Raw genomic sequence first — 21,678 nt, forward strand, 5'->3', positions numbered from 1 at the left:
CTCTCTTATCTAATACATTCTTTTTCTGACCTGCTGAGATCTGTCCAGCAGGTTGGGTTGAGGCACACTGACCACTCTTCTTTATACTAAGAACTACGTGTACATTATTTACAATAATTTTCCAATATCTATCACCTATGTTAGACAGTCTGTCTCTAAATCAATCCAAAAGTGCCACCATCACAGCAGAAGATGGAGGACAAGAAAAAGAAGAAGAACAAAACATGCCCAGATTCCTCTGTCTCACCTCTTGAACCCCCATTCTAAATCCCCAAAATTCTACTTTTTCACTCTGTGCTAAATTCACTATCATTCTATTCAAACCCTTGTGGCTTGTAAATCTTCACACAGTTGGTAATTTTTTCCATGGGTTAAAATCAAAGGCACAAGTGTCTTTGACTCTGTGCCAGGCTCTCTGAGCCCCCTGCCAGGGTCTCGAGTCCTCCAGGGCAGTCAGAGGAATGTCCTGGGTTCCAACACTCCAGACCCTTCACCATCCTCGTGGTCTCCTCTGGACACTCTCTAGTAGCTCAATGCCTTTTTCCTGTTGTGGTCCCATGTAAATTATGATGTTCTTGGATAAAGTAAGTCATGACCCAAATCATGGCAGGATGCTTTATGCAAGTTTGAATGGTATCCTGAAATGCCCTGGGAAGTGTCAGGGCAGAATTGAAAATGGGAAGATGGATCCTGTGTATGAACAAAAATATCTTCACATTTTCTAACAGCAGGTGGGATCTGTTGCAAACTCTGTTCTTTTGTTTTTCAGGCACTTCAATGGACATGAGTGGGATGGCATCAGATCCTAGCAATTCTTCCCAGGAAGAATACATCCCACACTATCTCCAAAAGGAAGACCCCTTTGCATCAAAGCTCTCTAGAGAAGCTGACATCATAGCTGGCTTTTATTTGACAATAATTGGTAATGATTTTACATTTGGTCTTTGAAATATGACTGTGCTGCTGCATCCCTACAGCTCTCAGAAAAGAGGCAGAAACTGCTGTTCATTAGATGTTAATTACATATTTTTTCATACTAGAAAAAAAAATCTGTGAGGGAGGAGAGAATATGTGTTAGAAATAGGTTGCCAACAGTTAGTATCAACAGATAATGCTGCTGCAGGTAGCCTGTAGTGACTAGCAGTAGATGTTCCAGCAAAAAATTAAGAAATATTCATTGTTTTTAATAAGATATAGGTTGCTACTCTGCAGTTCAATTTGTCCTTGGGCAGAATAGGGTTTCCTTCAGTACGAATTGTGGGTTTTATGGCCTGTTTTCACAGCCTGAGCACCCTCAGATGTGTTCATGTGACCCTTGCTCAGCTCCTGGCATCATCTGTCCTCTGTTACACATCATATTGAGCAATATTTTCTGCCTAGCACCCTGCCCATCCTTTTGTGTTGGAGTCCTTTACAAGGTTCAAAGTGACCTTGCAAGCAGAATAAATACAGTTATCTATTGGTTGGTGCACACTCATGATAGCTGAGACTGATTTTAAAGTATTCACATGCCAAGGAGTTATCATTCAGCAGGAATATGCTGGATTCTATTTCTTCCAGGGATAAACTGGACCTTATTCTTGATAATTTGCCTTCTTTATTTTGTGGAGGAGGGCAGAATTATGTCTTTTTGTATCCATATTTGCCTCAACACCTGAGAGAATGGCATGAAGCTGAGTAAGGGAGGTTTAGGTTGGATATCTGAGAAAGGTTCTTCACCCAAAGGGTGGTTGAGTCCTAGAACAGCTCCCCAGGGCAGTGGTCACAGCACCAGCCTGACAGAAATCAAGAAATGTTTGGGCAAAGCTCTCAGGCACAGGGTGGGATTCTTGGAATTGTCCTCTGCAAGGTCAGGAGCTGGACTTTGATGATCCATGTGGGTTCTGTTCAACTCAGGCTATTCCATCTTCTCTTCTCTTCTCTTCTCTTCTCTTCTCTTCTCTTCTCTTCTCTTCTCTTCTCTTCTCTTCTCTTCTCTTCTCTTCTCTTCTCTTCTCTTCTCTTCTCTTCTCTTCTCTTCTCTTCTCTTCTCTTCTCTTCTCTTCTCTTCTCTTCTCTTCTCTTCTCTTCTCTTCTCTTCCATTCTTCTTTATATATTTTAAGTTCCTTTATGCTTTATGGTCTTACTTCATGCAGTTTCTCACAGCTCAACAGCAATTTTTGCATTAAAACTGATCTGAGGACAGAACTGATTTACAAAAACCTGTGCTCCAGGTGTCAGATGCCTGAAGACAAGGCTGAATACAAGATGTAGAGTGATTACTTGACATTTATTTCAGTTTTGATTCATTGTCTTGTTCAATGTGTTGTGCACAAAATACCAAGATCTGTCAGTCAGTCCTACCTTTGTGTTTCTCATTCACTGCTTTACAGCCCCCCCTTCTACTCTGTCTTACTGCTTTTCTTCTGACTGATCTAATTAATGTAATGTTTTCCACAATGGAGGTAGCAGAGTTTTTATTATTGTTTTTCTTCTATTTATGTTTCTGTTTATTTCTCATTTCTCTTCTGCTTATGTCTTTATTGAAAAAAGAATTCAGAGCAGCAGAGGTGACAGGTCAAGCTATATCTCAGTGCTGTTCTTGGTGTTCATGCACTGGTTTGTAGGTATCCTCACTTTTCACACATATATTTTTTTCTATTTCTCTGCAGGCAAAAGTTTTCACTGAACTGTAGAAAACAATCCCCTTTTTGTGTTTTTTTTTTCACTTGGTTAAGTGAACTTAGCTTTAATCCCAGGAAATATGTCTGATGGATGAATCTTCCCAATATACACTCTGTTGCCTTGTTATATTCACTGTATTTAGCGTAGATTTATCCTGTTCCAAAAATTACCCCTGTCAGGTGTGAAACATCTTGAACAACACAGGCATAATCAAATTAAGGCAAGGAACAAAAATAAAAAAATTCCAGTGAAAAGACAAAAGCCAACCATAAAGGCTCAGAACAATTTTCTGAGCAATGTGAGGAAACTGAAATTATAATTTTAAAAGGTCTCATAGTAAATTTGATGTTGGACTTGTGAACTCATTGTATCCAGTGGCCTGGGTCAGGGTAGTTCTGCTGTTCCTGTATGTTTCTGTACATACCATATCCCACATTTAGCTCTAAACTAACTTAATTTTTAAAGTGTGTGTTTTGAAAGGCATTTTGCTTGGTTAATTGCTTTGCCCTTGTGTGCATAACAAGGTTCACTAGTGGCTTTATTAGAGCTAATTATGGTCTTCCCATATCCATATAAGCGCTGTATTTGCTTATTCCTTGGATCTATAGAATAATGATATAAGGAAAAAAACTCTTCCCTGGAAGAATGGTTGAGCAAAGGAATGGGCTGCCCAGGGAATGGTGAAATCTTTAGCCCTGGAAATGTTCAGAAAATGAGTAGAGTTGTCACTTTGTGGTATGGTTTGGTGGTCATGGTGGTGTTCAGTCAAAAGTTGGACTTGATAATCTTGGAGGTCTTTTCCAACCCAAACAATTTTATGATTTCACATCTGTGGTTTTTTATTATGACTTGTGATTCAGACTAAACTTGTCACAGTTTTCCACTGAACTGCATTCCCTACTCCTTTGCAAGAAATTGTGGCCCCTCCTGAGGATGGCCTGTGGGAACATCCTGACAGCAGGGACAGGGGAGCAGGAGGTGGGAAGCCAGGACTGTTTTTGTGCATCTTTTTGCACTTGAGCAGTGTAAGGTGCAAGTGAGTTTCAAAAAGGAGAAGAAGCTGAATAGTGAGTGAACAAGGCTGGATCTTGTCCTGCAGAGGTTTTAGGGTCAGACTGGGTGTACAGCTGAAGTATTCCAGTTTGAAATATAAAAATAATTGTTTTTTTGTCTTTGAAGAAAATCAGGAGTCTTGAATAGTCTGATAAATTCTATGTAAGTGCATGATCCTTTGTCCTGAGTAGTGAATTTCCACGTGTAGCTTTCTAATCATCTAGGACAAAAAATAAAATCAGACTATGCACATGGTTACAAGAATCCAATTCTTTTGTCTTTGTCATTCCTCCCACCAGGTTTTTCATCACTGCCTTGATTGATTCACTATACAGCCAGGCAGGGTGGCAAACTACTGAGCAGGGACCTGCTGGCTGCCAGCTCCTCTGAAACCCCTTGGCCAGTCACTATTGATCTACAAGCTGGTGTGCACACTTCCTCTGTTATGAAACAGCTTAATTGAAAACAAAATCCTGAACATTTTTTTTTCTTTTTTTTTCATTTAATTTTCTCTAATGGTTTAGTGCCACTGTCAGGTTGGAGAAGTGCAAGTTTATTTCTCCATTTGGCTGCTTGTAAACACTTTCCCCTCTCTCTGCAGGTTTGTGTCTCAGCCTGGCTCTGTCTCTGCAGGTGTCACTTTTTTAGTTATCACATCCTTGGCTCTTGGTTTGTTTATATGTAATGGTGCCATGTTGCCATGGACAGTTTTCCTGGAAAAGAGCCTATTTTTAATATCTAAGAAGTCTTTTTTCCCTGTTTCCAACCTACCAGAGCTGGGAGTCTGCTCCAGCAAGGGCTTCAGCTGACTGCTGGAATGTCATTTCATAGCAGGAGAAATGGAGCACTAGATGCCTCACCTATGGAGATTATAGAATTTTGATCAAGGAGATAATAAAAGGTTCAGACAAGCAATTTTCAGATGCAGGCATAGACAAAAGGCAACAAATGATCAATGGATCCCTTCCAGCCATGGGATTGGGAGATCAGTGAGTTGGGCTCTCTGAAACATTGATATTAATTATGAGCAGTGGTTTCAGAGCAGTTGGCAATTTCAGAGCTACTTGGCTGAAAGACATGTCTCTCCAGACTGTCAGTCAGTTGAAAAAGATTCAGGAAAATGTCAAATACTTTCAAAAGGTATTTCAAACTGGATGCTGGCACTCTAGTTATCCTAAATATCACTGGAGAGGAAAATAACATTAAGAGAGAAAAGGATTAAAATATATGAAAAATGCTCACAGCATTGAGATTCATTCACTCAGCTGTGAGGAAGAAAATTACTCATATGAATACCTCTATCTGCTTATAATTCAGATTAAATTTGCAGAGCCGTAAGAGTAGGTTGTTCTTAGAATTTAATTCACCCTGAGTAAATAAAATCTAATGAGAAAAACTAAGATCAATAATAAGCCAGCTTCTGTTCTTCTGTTTATTTTGCAAAATAATACTGAAAACAATGCTGTCAATATAAAAATAAAAAGTTTGCAATGTGTTGCATTTAATGCAAAAAAATTCAAAATCAAACTATTTTTCTCCTGAGCTTGGTAAACTTTTGGTTCCTCAGTCACTCACCTTTCTTGATAAATAATTTTGTTTTAGCATCTGGGAGCCATTTCTCTGTCTGCCTCATGGATGTTCCCAGGTTGGGTTTGTTGATTTCGTGGGGACAAGGCACCCTAGCAAGGGCACTGTGAAAATGATGTGGTATTCAAAGGTACAACATTTGGAGAGGGCAGCAGTGCTGGGGGGCTGGAGGGTGCTGGGGCCCTCTGGAAACAGAGATTGCCCCAGCAGAGCCCCTTGTACAAGGCAGCACAAAGGATGGCTTTGATGCCTCATCAGCAGAGGAGAGCTGTTGATGACTTTTGTTATTTCCTTTTGTTTGTTCATGACGTTTTTGTTCATGACTTTTTTGGAGTAGTGTGAGGAGTTGGCCTCAGCAGGCAGCCAAGCACTCAGGACAAGCCTCAGAGTGGGACAGGGAGGAAACAGGCAGAGAAAAAGCAGTGGAGATGAAGACAGGTGGGGATAAAGACAGGAAGATCCATTCTCAGTTATGCAGTGGCCAAACAGGCTCCTTTGAGGGAAATAAATTCAGAATCATGGAATCACAGAATGGTTTGGGTTGGATGGACCTTAAATATCATCTTATTCCTACTTTCATCACGTGGTTCCAACCCCCAAAGCTTAATGTTTATTTACTGATTTAGGTAGTGAGAAACAAAGGTATCAAACATAAAATACTTATGGCAAACACCGTTCCTCATCCTTTAAACCTAAAATATTTATGGAAAATACCCTTCCTCACCCTTTAAACCTAAAATACTTATGGAAAATGCCCTTCTTCACTCTTTCCTGGGCTGAACTTCTCTCCAGCATTTCCCTCAGTGCTGTTGTAGGTCCCTTTTTTGAGGCAATGGCAGCACAGGAATTCTTTGCTCTTCATTCTTTTCTTCTGCACTTCCCTCCTTCTGACGCGTCTCCCCTGATCTGGTGTGAGGCTCAGTGGGCCATGGTCCCTTTGGGATTTTCACCTTCTGGCTCCATGAGAAGGATGTTCTGTGCTGTCCTGTGTTTCCACAGCAAAACTCTCCCTCTGACCTTGAACTCTTTAAACATAAATTAGTGAAGACACGCTTTCTTTAAGGGAACTGGAAACACTACAATTTTCTGTAGTGGTGTGATTAATTCCATGGCAGATGCACACTTGCAGAGCTGTGAGTCCTTGGGTGATGACATGGAGAAAAATATATCAGCCAATATGAGAAGGGTTCCCTGCACTGAATTCCACCCCTGGAAGTTAAAATCAGGTTAATCAGATTTATTTTATAATTTTTCTTTCTTATGATAGAAATAAATTCTGATGTAAGATTTAAGATTTGATATTAATATATTAACTGGAAATGTATCCCTTAACATCTGATTGGAGTGTTTAATAAAGTTGAAATTGGTCAGATTCTGGTTCCTGTGATTACAAAGAGCTGAATTTCATTCTTGTTGCTGTATAAACCTTTGGGTGAGAATTGTCAGGGCAGAGGGATTCTGGGGTTTCTGTTGTGAGCATTCAGTCTGTGTCTGTGCAGGCTCAGCTGGTGAAAGCAATGCCCTCCTGCAGAGGGAAAACAGCATTTTCTGGGGGAGGGATGTGTCTGCAGTCAGGTCTGTGAGCTGCACAGTGACAATGAGGGGATCACCTTTCAGGGTAAAATGCCCAGCCTTAGGGACCACAAGTTCAGGCTGAAAATATCAGGGAATTTCACAAGGAAGATGGAGTATTGCTGGTTTTGAGGGTGATTCTCATTTGAATGTTATTCTATTTTCCATTTTTACAGGGATCCTTTCAACTCTGGGAAATGGGTATGTTATTTTTATGTCCTCAAAGCGAAAAAAGAAGTTGAGACCTGCTGAGATAATGACTGTTAATTTAGCAGTGTGTGATCTGGGCATTTCAGGTAATTTCATGTTTTTGTTTTCCCTTGTTTTTACCATTCTGCCTGGCAGCAGCAAGAGACATTCCTCTGCAAGTCATGGGAGCATCAAATGCCTTTTGCTGCAGATATTTCTGCTCTATTATTTGCATGTAAATAATAGGGGAGGATGAAAAACAACATTCCTGAACAACTTGATGGGAAGAAATGAACAGTACAGAGGAAAAATTAGGGTTGATATTATCAAACAGGCAGAGATCCTGTTCACCCCAGCACTGGGCAAGTCTCCAAAGGCAGCTGCCATGTGCACCCTGGCACAATAACCACAAAACAGCTCAGTATTACAGGTGCAGAAAATGATGATTTTTTGCCATAGGGTGAATAGAATGGATCTAAATGCCACAAAAATACAAGTTTAGCCAAATAATTGGAAAATGCCAGTGGCCATCAGCCCTTCAAAGTTAATAGTTTTTTCTCTAGTGGCCATCCTCCTTTGTCTCTGGATCAAACATTTGTGTCAAACTGTAGAGCATGAGCCAACTGGGAGGATTTTAATTTCAACCCCACAGTCTGGATGTCCTGGCATTGAAGGAGGGAGCTTTGGAGAGGTTTATCCAGAGCTGCAGAGATGGTTGTTTTGGCTCTTGACATGAGACTGATTCAGCTGCACACAGGGAAAGGGGTGGATGTCCTTTAGAAAAGGATATTTTGGATGGCAGACAATCCAATGGGCATCAGGACCCAGCTGACCATGGGATCTCCCCAGTGCCATAGAAATGGAATTATATTCCCATGCTTGCAGGGTTATCTGTCCCCTGTGTGTTGAATAAACTGAGACCTCTGCCCTCAGCCCCACTGCACCCTTTTCCTACCATTGTCTCTGCCAGATCCTTTTGCCCTCATCTAAACTCCAAAAATATCACTGAACAATATAAAATGATGTCTCCCAGCCTCCCCTGATGCTTTTTTGAGCTCTCACAGCACAAGACCAAAGATCTGCTCATCCCTGCAGATTCCAGTGGTTTTGGTCAGTAAACGTGGATTTTTGAAGGAAATATCAATTCAGTATAAGAAAGATGTTAGTATAAATATTACTGCTACCACACAGAGAAATCCCAGCTATTTCTTTGGCATTTCTGACATGGACACACTGCTTCCATCTCTCAACCCTTAGAAGTTAAGGAAAAATCCCAGACTGGCTTTTCCCTCCTCTGTGATATTCCAATTTTCTTTGTGTTTTAAGAATCTGTATTCTAAGGCTCATATTAGTCACTCCAATGAGAAGGAGTGTTTCAGGAGAATTTCCCCAGCTTTATATTCTGAATTTTGCCCAGTGAATCTGTGTCTGCCCCATCCCTGGAAATGTCCAAGGCCAGGTAGGATGGATCTTGGAGCAACCTGGGATAGTGGAAGGTGTTGGATTGGAATGAGATGGTCTTTAATATTTCTTCCAACCCAAAGTATCCTGTGATTCTGTGATTGGATGCATTTCAACAGGTTATGGTTAGGATGCAATATCTCCTAACCATAAAAACTGTGTCCCAACTGCTCAAACTACAGCTTGTTTGGGACCCCTCTTAGTGTGAGGGCTGGAGATGTCTCTGTTATGGTCTGTCACCAGTGCACCACTTGGTCACCTTTCTTCCTTCCATGGGGATCTCAGTCTATCTGAGGTTTACATTTTGGAATTAAAAATAGTGATTCCCAGAGCCATACGTGGTTTTCTCTGTTCTCTAATTATTTTTATTTATTTATTTATTTGTTTAATTAATGGAAGGTGCTAAGTTGAGAAATGTGATGGGTTCTGTCTGCTGGACAAACTGAAGATAGAATTTTTTTTTACAAAATTTTCATATTTCACACACTTATCTTAACAACTTTTTGAAGAGTTCTGCTTCCTGCGGATTTCCACAGGGTGGCACCAGCCCCTTGTTCAAAGCTGCATCAGACTGATTTTGCACTGGCACCGTGCTCGGGGCTGCTTCCAGTCCTGCTGCTGAAGGGAAATTTGATTTGGTGCAAAGAAATGTGTCGGCCTTTAAAGCTGTCAGTCACTTACATGGCTAAAAGTTGCTGACTTGATTGTTAGCCCATAACCTAGACCTTGCCATATTTAATGTTTTTCTTGAAACCTTAATCACTGAGGTCAGCCTTTGCTTGAAAAATTAAAAATTGAGAAAGGGACATCATACATTGACCTGAGCACATCCTGCAGGTCCAGGCAGAACTTTTCTTACAGGCTTAGGCTAATCCAAAAATACCTTTTGTAAAAATGCATCTTATTTTGAAGGGTTTTCAATCCTGATGCTTTTGACATGGAAGATGGAGCAAAGGTACTTTTCTGCAAGATCTGGTTTTGAAGAAATGTGTTAATTTTCTGTTGAGAATGAAAAGAGAATTCATGGTTTTATGTCAGTTCAATGTGAAATTGAATGTTTTTGGGTAAAAGATCACTTCAACAGAATAGAGATTTTTGTCTTGGTTTCCATGAATAGGTTACCTTGTGGGAAATACAGTTTGCAAAGTCATTTTTGCCATCCCCATAAACCAATTCTCTGAGCTTCTATGACATTACAGACACTGGTTCAGCCAGGGAAACCAGCCCAGGGAAGCTGAGGTGTTTTCAAATCCTTGGGGTGCTCTGGCTGTTCCTGTGCAGGAAGGAATACAGTCACAGGGATGCGGAGTTCAATATTTAATGTTGTTTGAATGTTGCAGTTGGAATGTTCAGGCCTGGGAGAATTTAAGATCAGTCTGGTAAGTAAAACTGTAGTGTTTGGAAAACAGATATTCCTAGATTGTAATTTTTTTGAGTTTTCTGTTCCATTAAAGTTGTTTTATTTTCTTTGCCTAATTAAGACCAAGAGAGGTAATAATTGGGACAAAAAAAGGGAGATTTCCAACTATACAATTAAAATTTTCAAACTTTCTCTTTGTCACAATACTTACAGAGAATATGAAAAATTTAAACTTGCTTTAAGGTGAGAATGGAATATCATTTCACCAAACTTCACTTCATCCATAATTCAGCACTCACTTTTACCTGTGGAAGAATGAGATAAAGTGCCACTAAGAGAAAGTCTCAAAAATAGTTACTCATTTCCCATCTCTTTGGGGAAGCTCAGAATATTTTGATATCTGTGTGCAGTGGCATGTTGGGAGACACCAAAGAAATGTGTGGTGTGGAGAGGAGCTGAAATCACTTCTGTGGCTCAAGTCTGCATCTTTCCTTCCCACCCAACACTTCACCTCACTGTGTATCCTACTGCTGGGCTTTGACAGGTTTGAAGAAGTCCTTTTTGAAGGCACATATCTTTACCTTGTGCTTGAAGACACCTAATTGGCTGGGTGTCTTCACCTAGCCTACCTCTACTACAGGGATGCAGACTAAGTAGATTTGTGCTTGTTTCAAGCTCTGGCTTACCATCACCCATCCTGTTTACATGTTGGCCTGTGGACCTAACACATACTCTGAAGGTTTTATAATGAGGAGAGCCTGCCCATGACTGCTTCCAGAGTGTTGGTTTGCCTCTGGTTCCTGTGGTTTGTAGTACAGTCCCTCTTTCCAGCCCTTCTGCAGGTTTGGCTCATCCTGCCTCATCACTGGTGCCATGGGATCCAGCCACAGCTGTCTGAGGCTCAGTCCTGTGCATGGGGTGCTCACAAGCCAGGGAATCACAGAATGCTTTGGATTGGAAGGGACCTTAAAGACCATCTTGTTCCAACCCCTGACATGGGCAGGGACACCTTTCAGTGTACCAGGTTGCTCCAAGCCTCATCCCACCTGGCCTTGAACACTTCCAGAGATGGAACATACACAGCTTCTCTGGGCAACCCATGACAGCGACTCACCAACCTCAGAGTAAAGATTGTCCTCCTAATATCCCATCTAAATTTACCCTCCAGCCTAAAGTCTCCTCTGTCTAAAGCCCCTTTGAGCACTTTTATAGGTATTAGTTTTTGCAAGGGAGAGGGTTTGCCTTTCTGATAAAAGGTGATTTTCTCAAGGATGTGGTTTATCAGTGGGCTGACATTCTCTCCTCCTTTTGAAGTTGTAGGCAAACCCTTCAGCATCATCTCCTTCTTCTCCCACCGCTGGATGTTTGGGTGGATGGGCTGCCGCTGGTATGGGTGGGCTGGATTCTTCTTTGGCTGTGGGAGCCTCATCACCATGACAGCTGTCAGCCTGGACAGGTACCTGAAAATCTGCCACTTGTCCTATGGTAAGACAAATATGTGTTTCCGTATAGATGACTGTATTATCTATGACTGTGGAAAAGCTGTATTAAGTGCTATAGTTTACTACACTGAAGTAATTAGGCTCTTCAGAGTACTTCTTATAAATATAGAGAGAATACACAGAGGAGAGAAACGTTTGCATGATCCAAGAAATCCCAGTTAAATTCATTTTGCTGGACATAACACCCTCACTGTTGTCCTTCTGCTGTCTGCTTAAGCCATGAGCTTTTGTAATCCCTTCTAGATAAATCACTTTATCTCCATCAAGGCCTATCTGCATTAACAGATGCAAGTAATGTGCATATTACAGGGTGTTATGGACCAAAACATAAAAATATTCCTTATTGAATGCCTAAATTCCTCTGTGGTGTGTGGCAAGCTATTTTAAGCACCTAAGAGATTTGGAAGGGCAATAAGTCATAATGAGAAATAGTCTCTCAAATATGGAAATGGAACCTGAGAGGAGGAAATAAATTTTGCAGTGTAAGGTGTTACCACCATATCCATCAGTATCTTGTACCTCTGGAATATGATGTATTATATGCTTAATTCTTTCCAGATAAATGATATTGTCACAGTACAGAAAAGATGTTCCTCTTGCATTGTAAGGGACTAAATTCACATCCAAACACAGGGAATGCTCAAGGTGGCTTTACAGGTAATAAAGACCTTGCCCATGTGACTTGAGGGACACCACAGATTTCTTTATGATGACATGAAATATTGATCATGTTAAGTTGTAAGGAAGGTTGGCAGATAGGAAGGGTAAATAAGCCAGTCTGTGCAAGCAGATAAAAGCTGTGGTACTGTGCTGAGATGTGCTGTCACAGACCCCTGTGTGTCCATACTTTTACCCTAAATGGGAGTGCAGGGGGGTCTCCTTAGCTGGGTGCTAGATACACCAATAATATTAAGCAGGATTTCAGTTTTTTCTATTGAAGTCTTATCAAAATAATTCAGTGGCAACCCAAATCACAGACAATGTTTCACAGGCTTGGAGAGCTGAAGTGAATATTTCATGGCTGGCTGCATTTGTGCCACCAGCTGTGGTCATCTTAGTTCATGAGAGAGAAAACTCTTCAAAACCCTTGTTCTCAAGGGCTCTGATCACGGTGGTCCATACAAAATTATGGAGAACAATAAACAAACATGTTTATCAGGCTCAGTCTAGGTGGTTTAAAAATGTTTCTCTTTTAATAGTTATGCTATTGTTTGTGCTATTGTTGCTTTGTTTTTCCACTCCTGAACACAACAAAGCACCTTTCTGTCTCTCAGCCATCATATATGAATACATCATTTGTCAGGCAATGTTCATTTTCCTTCCAGTGATTTCGACATGTAAAATCAGCTGGAAAGGGACATATCCAAATTACAGGTGTTTCTTTGCTTTGGTTTTATTTTAAATCACTCTGAAACCCTGAAGAAATCTCCTTAATGTTAGTGTGAAGTGAGTGAAAAATCCCCTGTGAGTCAGAAACTACAAACAAGTTGGGGGTTCCAAGATGGAAGGAGATGTTATGTTATATGTTATGTTACATAATATTGCAAGTTTCTGCAAAAATGAAAGATTTAAATTTGTTAGTCCTATCCGAATCCTACATATTGAACATGTAGAAGGTGATGAAAACTGTGCAAACTGAAACTTTTTCTAGATGAATTAGAGCTGTATGCAAGATGAGCAGAGAGGCAAGGTTCTAATCTCCAGGAGTTCTATTTGCATTTAAAAAGGCAATGACACATGAAAACACATATTACAGATACTTCTGACAGGATACACATGGTGATTTTCTGCACTGGAAAAGAATGAGAAAATAAAATTAAATCTTAGATATCTTATTTCCACTGTAAAACCTTGTTTTTCAGTCTCTGAGTTTGAGCTTTAGTCAGGCAACATAGCAGAAAAAGAACAGGAAAAAACCTAAGGTACATTAAAGAATTGGAATTACTGGACAAGATTCCTCTGACTGTTGTTGGGCTGGTTGTTTGGATTTCTTTACTTTGGACTCTTCTCAGTTGTAATTCATCACAAATTAAAGCAAAGATCTGAAATAAGGATGGGTGGAGCCTTCTATGTGAGTGTGCCTTTGTCTTCATGAGGCACAAGATAAGCTCAGGGTCACCTGGAAAGAGCCAAGATGAACATGACAGAGTTGTCAAACAATAAAAAAAACTCACATTTCACAGAATCATAGAATGGTTTGGGTTGGAAGGGACTTCAAGGACCATCCAGTTCCAAAGGCCCCACAGGGAGAGCTTCCAGGAGAGCAGATTGCTCACAGCCACATCCAGCCTGGCCTTGAACCCTTCCACGTCACACGACAAATTCCATGGTGCCAAACACATCTGGACATGAACTTGTAACTCTTGAATTTTCCTCCAGGTACCTGGCTTAAGAGACACCATGCATTTATCTGCCTGGCAATAATCTGGGCCTATGCTACGTTCTGGGCTACAGTGCCTTTTGCTGGGGTGGGGAACTATGCCCCCGAGCCCTTTGGGACCTCCTGCACTCTCGACTGGTGGCTGGCACAGGCTTCAGTGGCTGGACAGGTTTTTGTTCTGAGCATCCTTTTCTTCTGCCTCCTGTTCCCAACTGCAGTGATTGTGTTTTCCTACGTCAAAATAATTTTAAAAGTCAAATCATCCACCAAAGAAGTTTCTCACTACGATACCAGGATTCAGAACAGCCATATACTTGAAATGAAGCTGACCAAGGTAGGTAGGAACATTTTCCTCAGTTTGCTGTGTTGGGTCTTAGAAGCAGATTTGAAGATAACACAATGCTCTGAAGGTGGTTTTTGTAGCTTTCTCCTCTATTACTGTCAAGATGGGGAAAAAATAGGGGTGGAAACATAATTCAGTGATTAGGCCACTTGGGTCCCTGAGATCATGATTCACTCTGGAGCTCTGCCACAGCTTTCCCTTATGACCTTACAATCTCCCTGTGGCCCTGCTCCCCACCGTAAAACACACTTTGCTTTCAGAAACAGTTGTAAACAGTAATTTAAGGTGACTGATGTGCTTTATAGGAATTATAACAGAAAACAGAGAGCGGATTATTGTAGCAAGGAAATAAAACTTTCAGACAGTTTACGTTCTTCTGTTAATGAAGATATAAACCAAAATTGGTCCTGTGACACTGCAATTGTTTTTATGCAAATAATTTATCAGTTAGACTCAGCCATGAACTGCTGATAAAAATGCACTGAATTGCTAAAATTAATTTTCCATCTCAGACCATATCCTGTTTTCCCTTTCTGATTGAATCTATTTTCTGTTTGGCAGTGGTGACAGCCATGATCCTTGATACTGGTTATTGTGCCAGGAAATCTCTCAAAATAAAGGCTTATATTGAACAAAATCAGATTCCTTAGCTGTAAAAGATTCACCAGCCTCTGTAAGACATGCCAAGAGTGAGACAAGCAGCAAGTTTTGCTTGGCTGATCAAATTTTATTACAATTTTTCTGAGTTGAACTGAGAGTTATATAACATGCAGCAATAAGGGACATTATGTCTAAACATATCTGAAAATCTCAGCTACGTACCTGCCCAGCCAGTGCTGCCAGTACAGCTGGTACAACTTTCACTTGCCTTTCAAAAGGATGCTTCAAATTGTTATGTTTTTTGGTGGTTATTCAGCAAATTTCCTTTGAAGAGCAATGGAAATTTTTGATTTGAGCCTGCAGGTTCGGCTTCTTTTTTTCATATTGGAAGGATCATGTAAAAATTCAATGTTATCTGAGTTGCAGCACCAGTAATTTTCCCTCCTGTCTTGGATTTACACTGGAGAACATATTGTTGGGGTAAATATAAATATGGAAAATTCGTTTCCCTTATAACCCATTTGACTCCACAGCACAAACAGGCTGTGTTTGACATCCTTGGCTCACCTGCACTGTTTCTTCAGTGACAGACAACAAAAAGAACAGGCTACAGGAAAGGTTATGCAATGTCCAAACCCCTTGTGCCTTCTGGTGATTTTTTTTTTTTTTTGGTATTCTAATCCTGCTAATCGCCTTATTCCAAATGGGTGCCCATGTGCCGCTGCCAGTGTGGGTGCAGCACTAAGCTGTCAATGGCAGCAGTATAAAGGCAGATGTTTTTCAGGATGTATGATGGCATGGCATCATTTGAAGTGATATCAGGCTGTGACCGAGTGCAGACAGGCTGGTTCAGGTAAAGTATACAAATCACAGATTTTGGCCCCAAACAATTTTTCTTTGGTATTTATGCTAAACTTTCTTATGGTTACATTTTGTTACATTATAAGGAGGTCACTTACTAATTTGCCAGGAACTCATTTATCAGAACTAAAATATTTAACATAAATTTGTGTTTTAAAGTATTTACATATTCTAATGGAGTGAAAATCCATGATTTGGGTTAGGAGGAATAAATCTAGACATTTTACAGGCATTCTCACTCTCAGTTAAATTCCCAATTTTCAAAAGATCTTTTTTCGAGAACCTTCACACTTTGCTATTGTCAGTTTATTATCCTAAAAAGGAGATTTTGCATTTTGAAAGTAATCCTCTCTTTAAATAATTTGAATTCAATACCAAGCTATTATTATTTTCTGAAATCTCATTTGGTTTCCTCATATTTAGCCAGACTTTACTGCATTTTTAAAGGTCTGATAGCAGACTCATTAACTGCTCTGTGTCAGGCAAAAGAAACACAGGCACGAGATAAAGAGACAGATTTTCTTCATATTGCAAATTTACATGAAGAATCATCATTTTTCATTTCCATTCAGTGGAATGTAACTCCCTTGCACTCTGCCTAGCTCTGTGCTGCTCTGCCAGTGTCTGACTGTTGTGGACAAACCCTGCTGTCTCTTTTCTGCTCTCACAAGGTGGCAATGTTGATCTGCGCAGGGTTCCTCCTTGCCTGGATCCCTTACGCCGTGGTCTCCGTCTGGTCGGCCTTTGGACGGCCCGACTCGGTCCCCATCCAGTTCTCAGTGATCCCAACACTGCTGGCCAAGTCAGCAGCCATGTACAACCCCATCATTTATCAGGTCATTGATTGCAAGTTTGCCTGCTGCCGGCCGGGAGGGCTGAAGGACAAGAGCTCTTTGAAGAAATCAAGGTAATTTCTTCTTTGGGGAGTGGGATACCTTTGAGAACACCATGTTCCAAAAAGTATCAAAATAAGATCCTACATGAATCACAGCTCATTGAATCTTATTTCTTGTGTTTGACCATGACCATTTTGATTTGGGATTTTTCTTGCCATGAGAATTTGTAAAGTGGCTGTAGGTGTATAAGGAGAAGAAAGAAGACAGTCTTTACTTTTAGATCCAGCTGCAACTCCATTGATATAGTTTGGAAAAAGAGTCCTATTGGTTTAATGGGTTTTGGATCAATTCTCTCTTCCTAATCCTTTTCTTTCACATCATCATATGAGTTTCCTCCAGAAGGTGTTGATGACCTCTATTGCCAGTGAAGAAAATGGAAGAGAATTGTGTTAATTCCTTCCACAATTAGCCTGTTAATACTATACATTTCAGCCACAGAATCAACAGGGAGAGACGGTAGTTCTTCAGTGACCCTCCAGGTACCGTTCATACCAAAAAAACCCACCTCAAACCAGACAAATCAAAGTGTAATTATCTCATAAGAAAGTCTCAATTTTTATAACTTACAACCCTCAGGCAAAGTTTGTGCTGCACTGTCGGTTTCTCGGCTGTTTTAATGACCTGGAAAGGCCCGGGGTGGCCTTGGACAGCCCACGCCTCAAAGGACGAGAAGAGGCTTCAGGTTTTTTCTCGGTCTTGGTGTTTATTAGTTGTTTATCTAAAAGATTTTCTCTTGGCCCGACAGAGGTCTGCACAGCAGCCAGCCATGAGCACACTGAGCGTCCCCGGGGTGGTCACCTATCTTTATACTCAAAGTTACGTATACAATATTTATCAATTTTCCCCAATACCTTTTGCCCTTATTGACCAGTGCACTTTTAGTAATAACCAATCCCAAAGTGCCAACATCACCACAGAAGATGGAGGCCAAGAAGAAGAAGAAGAAGGACAGGACACACCCCAATTCCTCCATCTTACTTCTTTAGACCCCCCTGTACAGAAATCCTAAACCCTGTGTCTTACACTCTAATTAACTTATCCCTTCACCATTTACCCCAGTGAAATCCTCCCATCCTCATACAGGTGTCGTCTCCTGTGTAGGATCAAAGTCCAGCCACCAGACACTTCTGGCAACATTCCAGGACTCCCGAGCCCCCCAAGGGTGGTCTTGGTCACTCTGCACATCAGTCCTGAGGTGCTGAGATCCCACACTGCACACCTGTGGAATCCCTGAAAACACTAATTATGCACTTAGGGGAAAAGTATAGTTCTGTATTATGCCAGACAAGTGCCTTACTTTTGTGGTTGAACAATGAGATAACAATGGATGCGAATCTGACAAGGTAGACTATCACAAACATCATAGGACACATAAGTGACTGTGAAACAATAGAATTCCAGTAATTTACTCCAAAGGTCTAAAACATATATGCCTTGACAGAAACATGAAGGACAATTTTATCATTCATATTATTCCCCTACCAATTCCAGCACTTTTGGTGTGTTGCTCAGTGAGCTCAGTCAGTCTTGAGTTTCCACAGCTTCTTGTAGCAGATCATTCCATAATCTTGCACTGAGATTTATTTCATGTGCAGAACATACAGAGTTTATATATGTTGTAAATGTCTGAGGTGTTGAATTTATAGTTTGCCAAAATCCCTTCTGCAGTGTTAGTCAAATGGGACACATATTCAAAGAGCCTTCTGTGGATTTTTGGTAGCTGGATTTGTGTTTAACATCTGAAGGTCTTACCCAATCTATCAAGCTGAATGCAAGCTGGCTTCTCTAGGCCTGTGCAGTGAAAAAATGATCTGGAGGAATCACTTCCCAGAAGTAGGAACTTAATTTCCACCTTGGTGTGACAAAATGACCATTGTACCCTCTCTGCCCACAGGACATACACAATATCTGCACACAGGGACTCCACAGCCATGAATGAAACCCAGTTGGAAGCTTGAGGGCTCATCTCACCTACAGCAAATGAAAATCTGGTGACAAACAACCCTACTGGCTCAAGTTCCTCTTTCTGTAAACGAATTTCAACATGGTGACAGGTTTATTTTACTCCCTATTCCTATGTACAATGTATAGTTCTTTTCATCCTGACCAAAATAGTGCATTAGAGTTGGGCAAACATTCTAAGTACTGAAAGGAAGAAGAAACAGAGAAAATTTGTGTTTATTAAAAATTTTCCTTCACTTGAGATGCTTTAAAATGGCCTTTTTTGTTCTTAGCACTAACAGAAATGATATTCTGGGCAGTATTTTCCCTGAGGGGAAGGAAAGTATTCATAAAGACCAGTTTCAGTTTACCAAAGCTAATCTCCCTAAATTCCTGCTGCAGTCACTGGAGACCTGGAGCATGAGAGAAAGGATTCCTTTGAGGAAAAATCTGAGTCAGAGCTTCATTTCTCAGGGCTCTGAATTGCACAGTGGGGAAACATTAGCTGACTGGATTTCCCTGGTGAGCATCTTCCCAAATCAAGAGGCTACAAACTGTGCTAAACCCACTTTGACTTCAGTCCTTCAATATTCAGAAATATTTTGATTTTAGTCATGGCAAAGTCAGAGGTGCCACATTCATACACAGGATCACTTTATGAGATACAGAATAACAAATCTTTACTCAATTGTAAATGAGAGGAAAAAGGTCTCTTGCTCAAATTGTAGATTCATTTAGGAGTTATGAATAACTTTGTAATAAAAAAGCAGAACTGAAATGAAGTCAGCCCAAGCTAAACTGAGCAAACCAATATTTCACACATTTTTATCATTCTCTGGCCAAAATTGCAATGAAATATGATGGCAATAAGCAGAAACATTTTTCACTGTGTATTTTACTAATCACAATTCTTTATCAGATCAATTAATGAGATATAAAATGGCAAAATGTTCCTCAATCCCAACCATGAAACCAGATTCAAAACTGGTGTGTTTGTGAGAAGGGTCACAGTACTTGTAACAGAGGAGTCTTTCCAAAGTGCAGCTGCAGATTAATTTTTAAACACTCAGTCCTGGAAGGATGAGGATTAGTAATTACTTGAGAGAACAAAGTTCTGCAAGTTCTTAATGTATTCAACAGAAAAACAATGTGTCTTGAGATGACCTGCAGAGTAAGGCAGCTGAAACAGTTATGTGGGATAGGAGACACAATTAATCCTCGTGTGTCCTTTTTCTCCTTTGGATTTGTCTTAAGGTGAAGGTATCACTATAGATCAAAAATTAGCATTTCAGTAAAAGCAGGTTTTTAATGGTTAAAAAGATGATTTTGATGTTTATGTGTAATTTCTTCAAGAATGATATAATTCTATGAAAAATAAGTTAATTGCAAATCAAAGATTCTCCCACACAGATTTATGCTGACTGTTAAAAAAACCCGAAGTTACAAGGGCAAAGATTTCTTCTGAGTTGTTCCTTTAAGGAAAGAAAACATTTGAAAGAGTTTCAACTACTTTCCTGTTTAATATTTCCTGTTTAACATTAATTTATTCTATTGTTATTTCAGAATTGTGTTTAACATGCGTTTCCTGCCACCCTGAACTGAACTCCTTTTGTAGCTGATCCATGGTGATGTTAATATTGCCTTATACCATAATATCATAAAGGTTTAATCTGATGTTTGTTGACATGTCCCAGCACTCCCATTCTGCAGTTGCTGTTTTACCAAATGATATTCAGACCACATAGCAGAAGTAGAATTCTGTTGAATTTTCCTAAAGTATTGCTTCGTCTCCTGCAATGCTTTAGCAAGAGAAGTTTGAATAAAAACAGAGAACTTGCAGAGGTACAAAGAGTTGCCATGTTACCTATCCATGGTTTTGTGTTAATTTTTCCCCAGAAGTTGAGTTCTCTCCTTTCTACAGACCCAAAAAGACCAACCCATTCCTTAAGTATGGTTGCAAATTGAGTCCACAAATTGTTCCAGAGCAGAAGGCATCTTTTACAATATCTGCAGACTTGGTTATGAAGATTTTAACAACCTTGCTTGCATTATCCTGCAGCTTTTATTATTTTCTTCATCCAGACAAGATTTTGTTTGTATCTATAGGTGTTTATCATAACTGAAGTGTAAATCACACTTACAATGGCCCTATAAATGAGATTAGCTGGAGCAGCACTGTTGGTAAAATTGTAGGAATTGCTCAATACTCTGGACAGATTTAGGGGTAGATCAACTCACAGTTTGTGCATGAGCCCTTCCTCTAATTTAAATTGGGCAGGCTTTTTTCTTTATTTGTTAAAATTATATACTTACCTCAGAATTGCTGCTGGGTCGTCCCAGAAGTGGATCCAGACTTGTGGCAGGGCTGAATTTTAAATTTTTAAAGAGTGTAAGATATTTTTGGATTCCACTATGGCAAATGGACTAGATACATGTGCTACCTAAAGAATTCAGAAGTTTAATAAATCTAAATATGAACTTCCAGAATAATGACAAACATTTCATATGAATTAAAACTATTTATTTTCATATTATTTAATTTTTTAAAATTTTATTTAATGCTGTAACTATTCTTGTCTGAAAACTCAGTTTTGTCATGACTGAACAGTATCTTGCTCCAGGAGAGACTTCAGGAGTCCAGCTTGTGCAGGAGTTAGAGACAAGTTTATGCTGAGCATGTGTTCAAGTGGAAGATGTTCCCCTGAACCAAGCATGACATGCACATTTCAGCATCCAGTGCTTAATTTAAATGCAGAATATGAGCCTAAGAGTAAATGGATCTCATTGGATTCAATGAAAAAAGAGAACTGGAGCACTCTCTTTGTTCACCTGTATATAAAGCAGCTCACACAATTTCTGCTCTGTTTGGGATCACAGTGGTAGAGGAATGAGGGTTCTTATCATGGATTCAAATTTTCAAGGTCAGCTTTGAATTGATTTGAAGGTTGCAGATGGTTCTAAAGATAATACTTTGCCACAGATGCTCAGGACAGAGTTTCTTCCTCTTCCTGTGTTGAGGCTGATAATTGATTATTATATAAAACTGAGATATGTAAGCTCAGTCTGAGGTCATCAAAAGACAATGAATCTCTCACTCTCCTGTTCTAGAAATCTTCTAAATGTTTTACAAATTTCAAACTTATGCCATTTTGTGATCTGGGCTTTGTCAAAGTGGTGACATTATCAAACCTACTCGGTGTGATGAATGAGTAAGGAATAAGACTCTGAAGGAAGATTTCTTTATTGCATTTTCAATATTTCATCCTCC

The 21,678-nt window shown here is 40.0% G+C and overlaps 1 protein-coding gene across 1 annotated transcript; it reads left to right on the plus strand.

Annotated features, from left to right (window-relative positions):
• The first annotated feature begins 611 nt into the window (after positions 1–611).
• Positions 612–18,427, plus strand: OPN5 (opsin 5). Its single transcript, XM_059469136.1, is given in 7 exon segments — positions 612–754; positions 756–922; positions 7,054–7,173; positions 11,202–11,372; positions 13,769–14,103; positions 16,245–16,480; positions 18,364–18,427. Coding segments are annotated over 7 exon segments (1,236 nt in total).
• The last annotated feature ends 3,251 nt before the right edge of the window (positions 18,428–21,678 follow it).

The sequence above is a fragment of the Ammospiza nelsoni genome, chromosome 3, assembly GCF_027579445.1.
Source record: "Ammospiza nelsoni isolate bAmmNel1 chromosome 3, bAmmNel1.pri, whole genome shotgun sequence".
Classification (NCBI taxonomy): Eukaryota; Metazoa; Chordata; class Aves; order Passeriformes; family Passerellidae; genus Ammospiza; species Ammospiza nelsoni.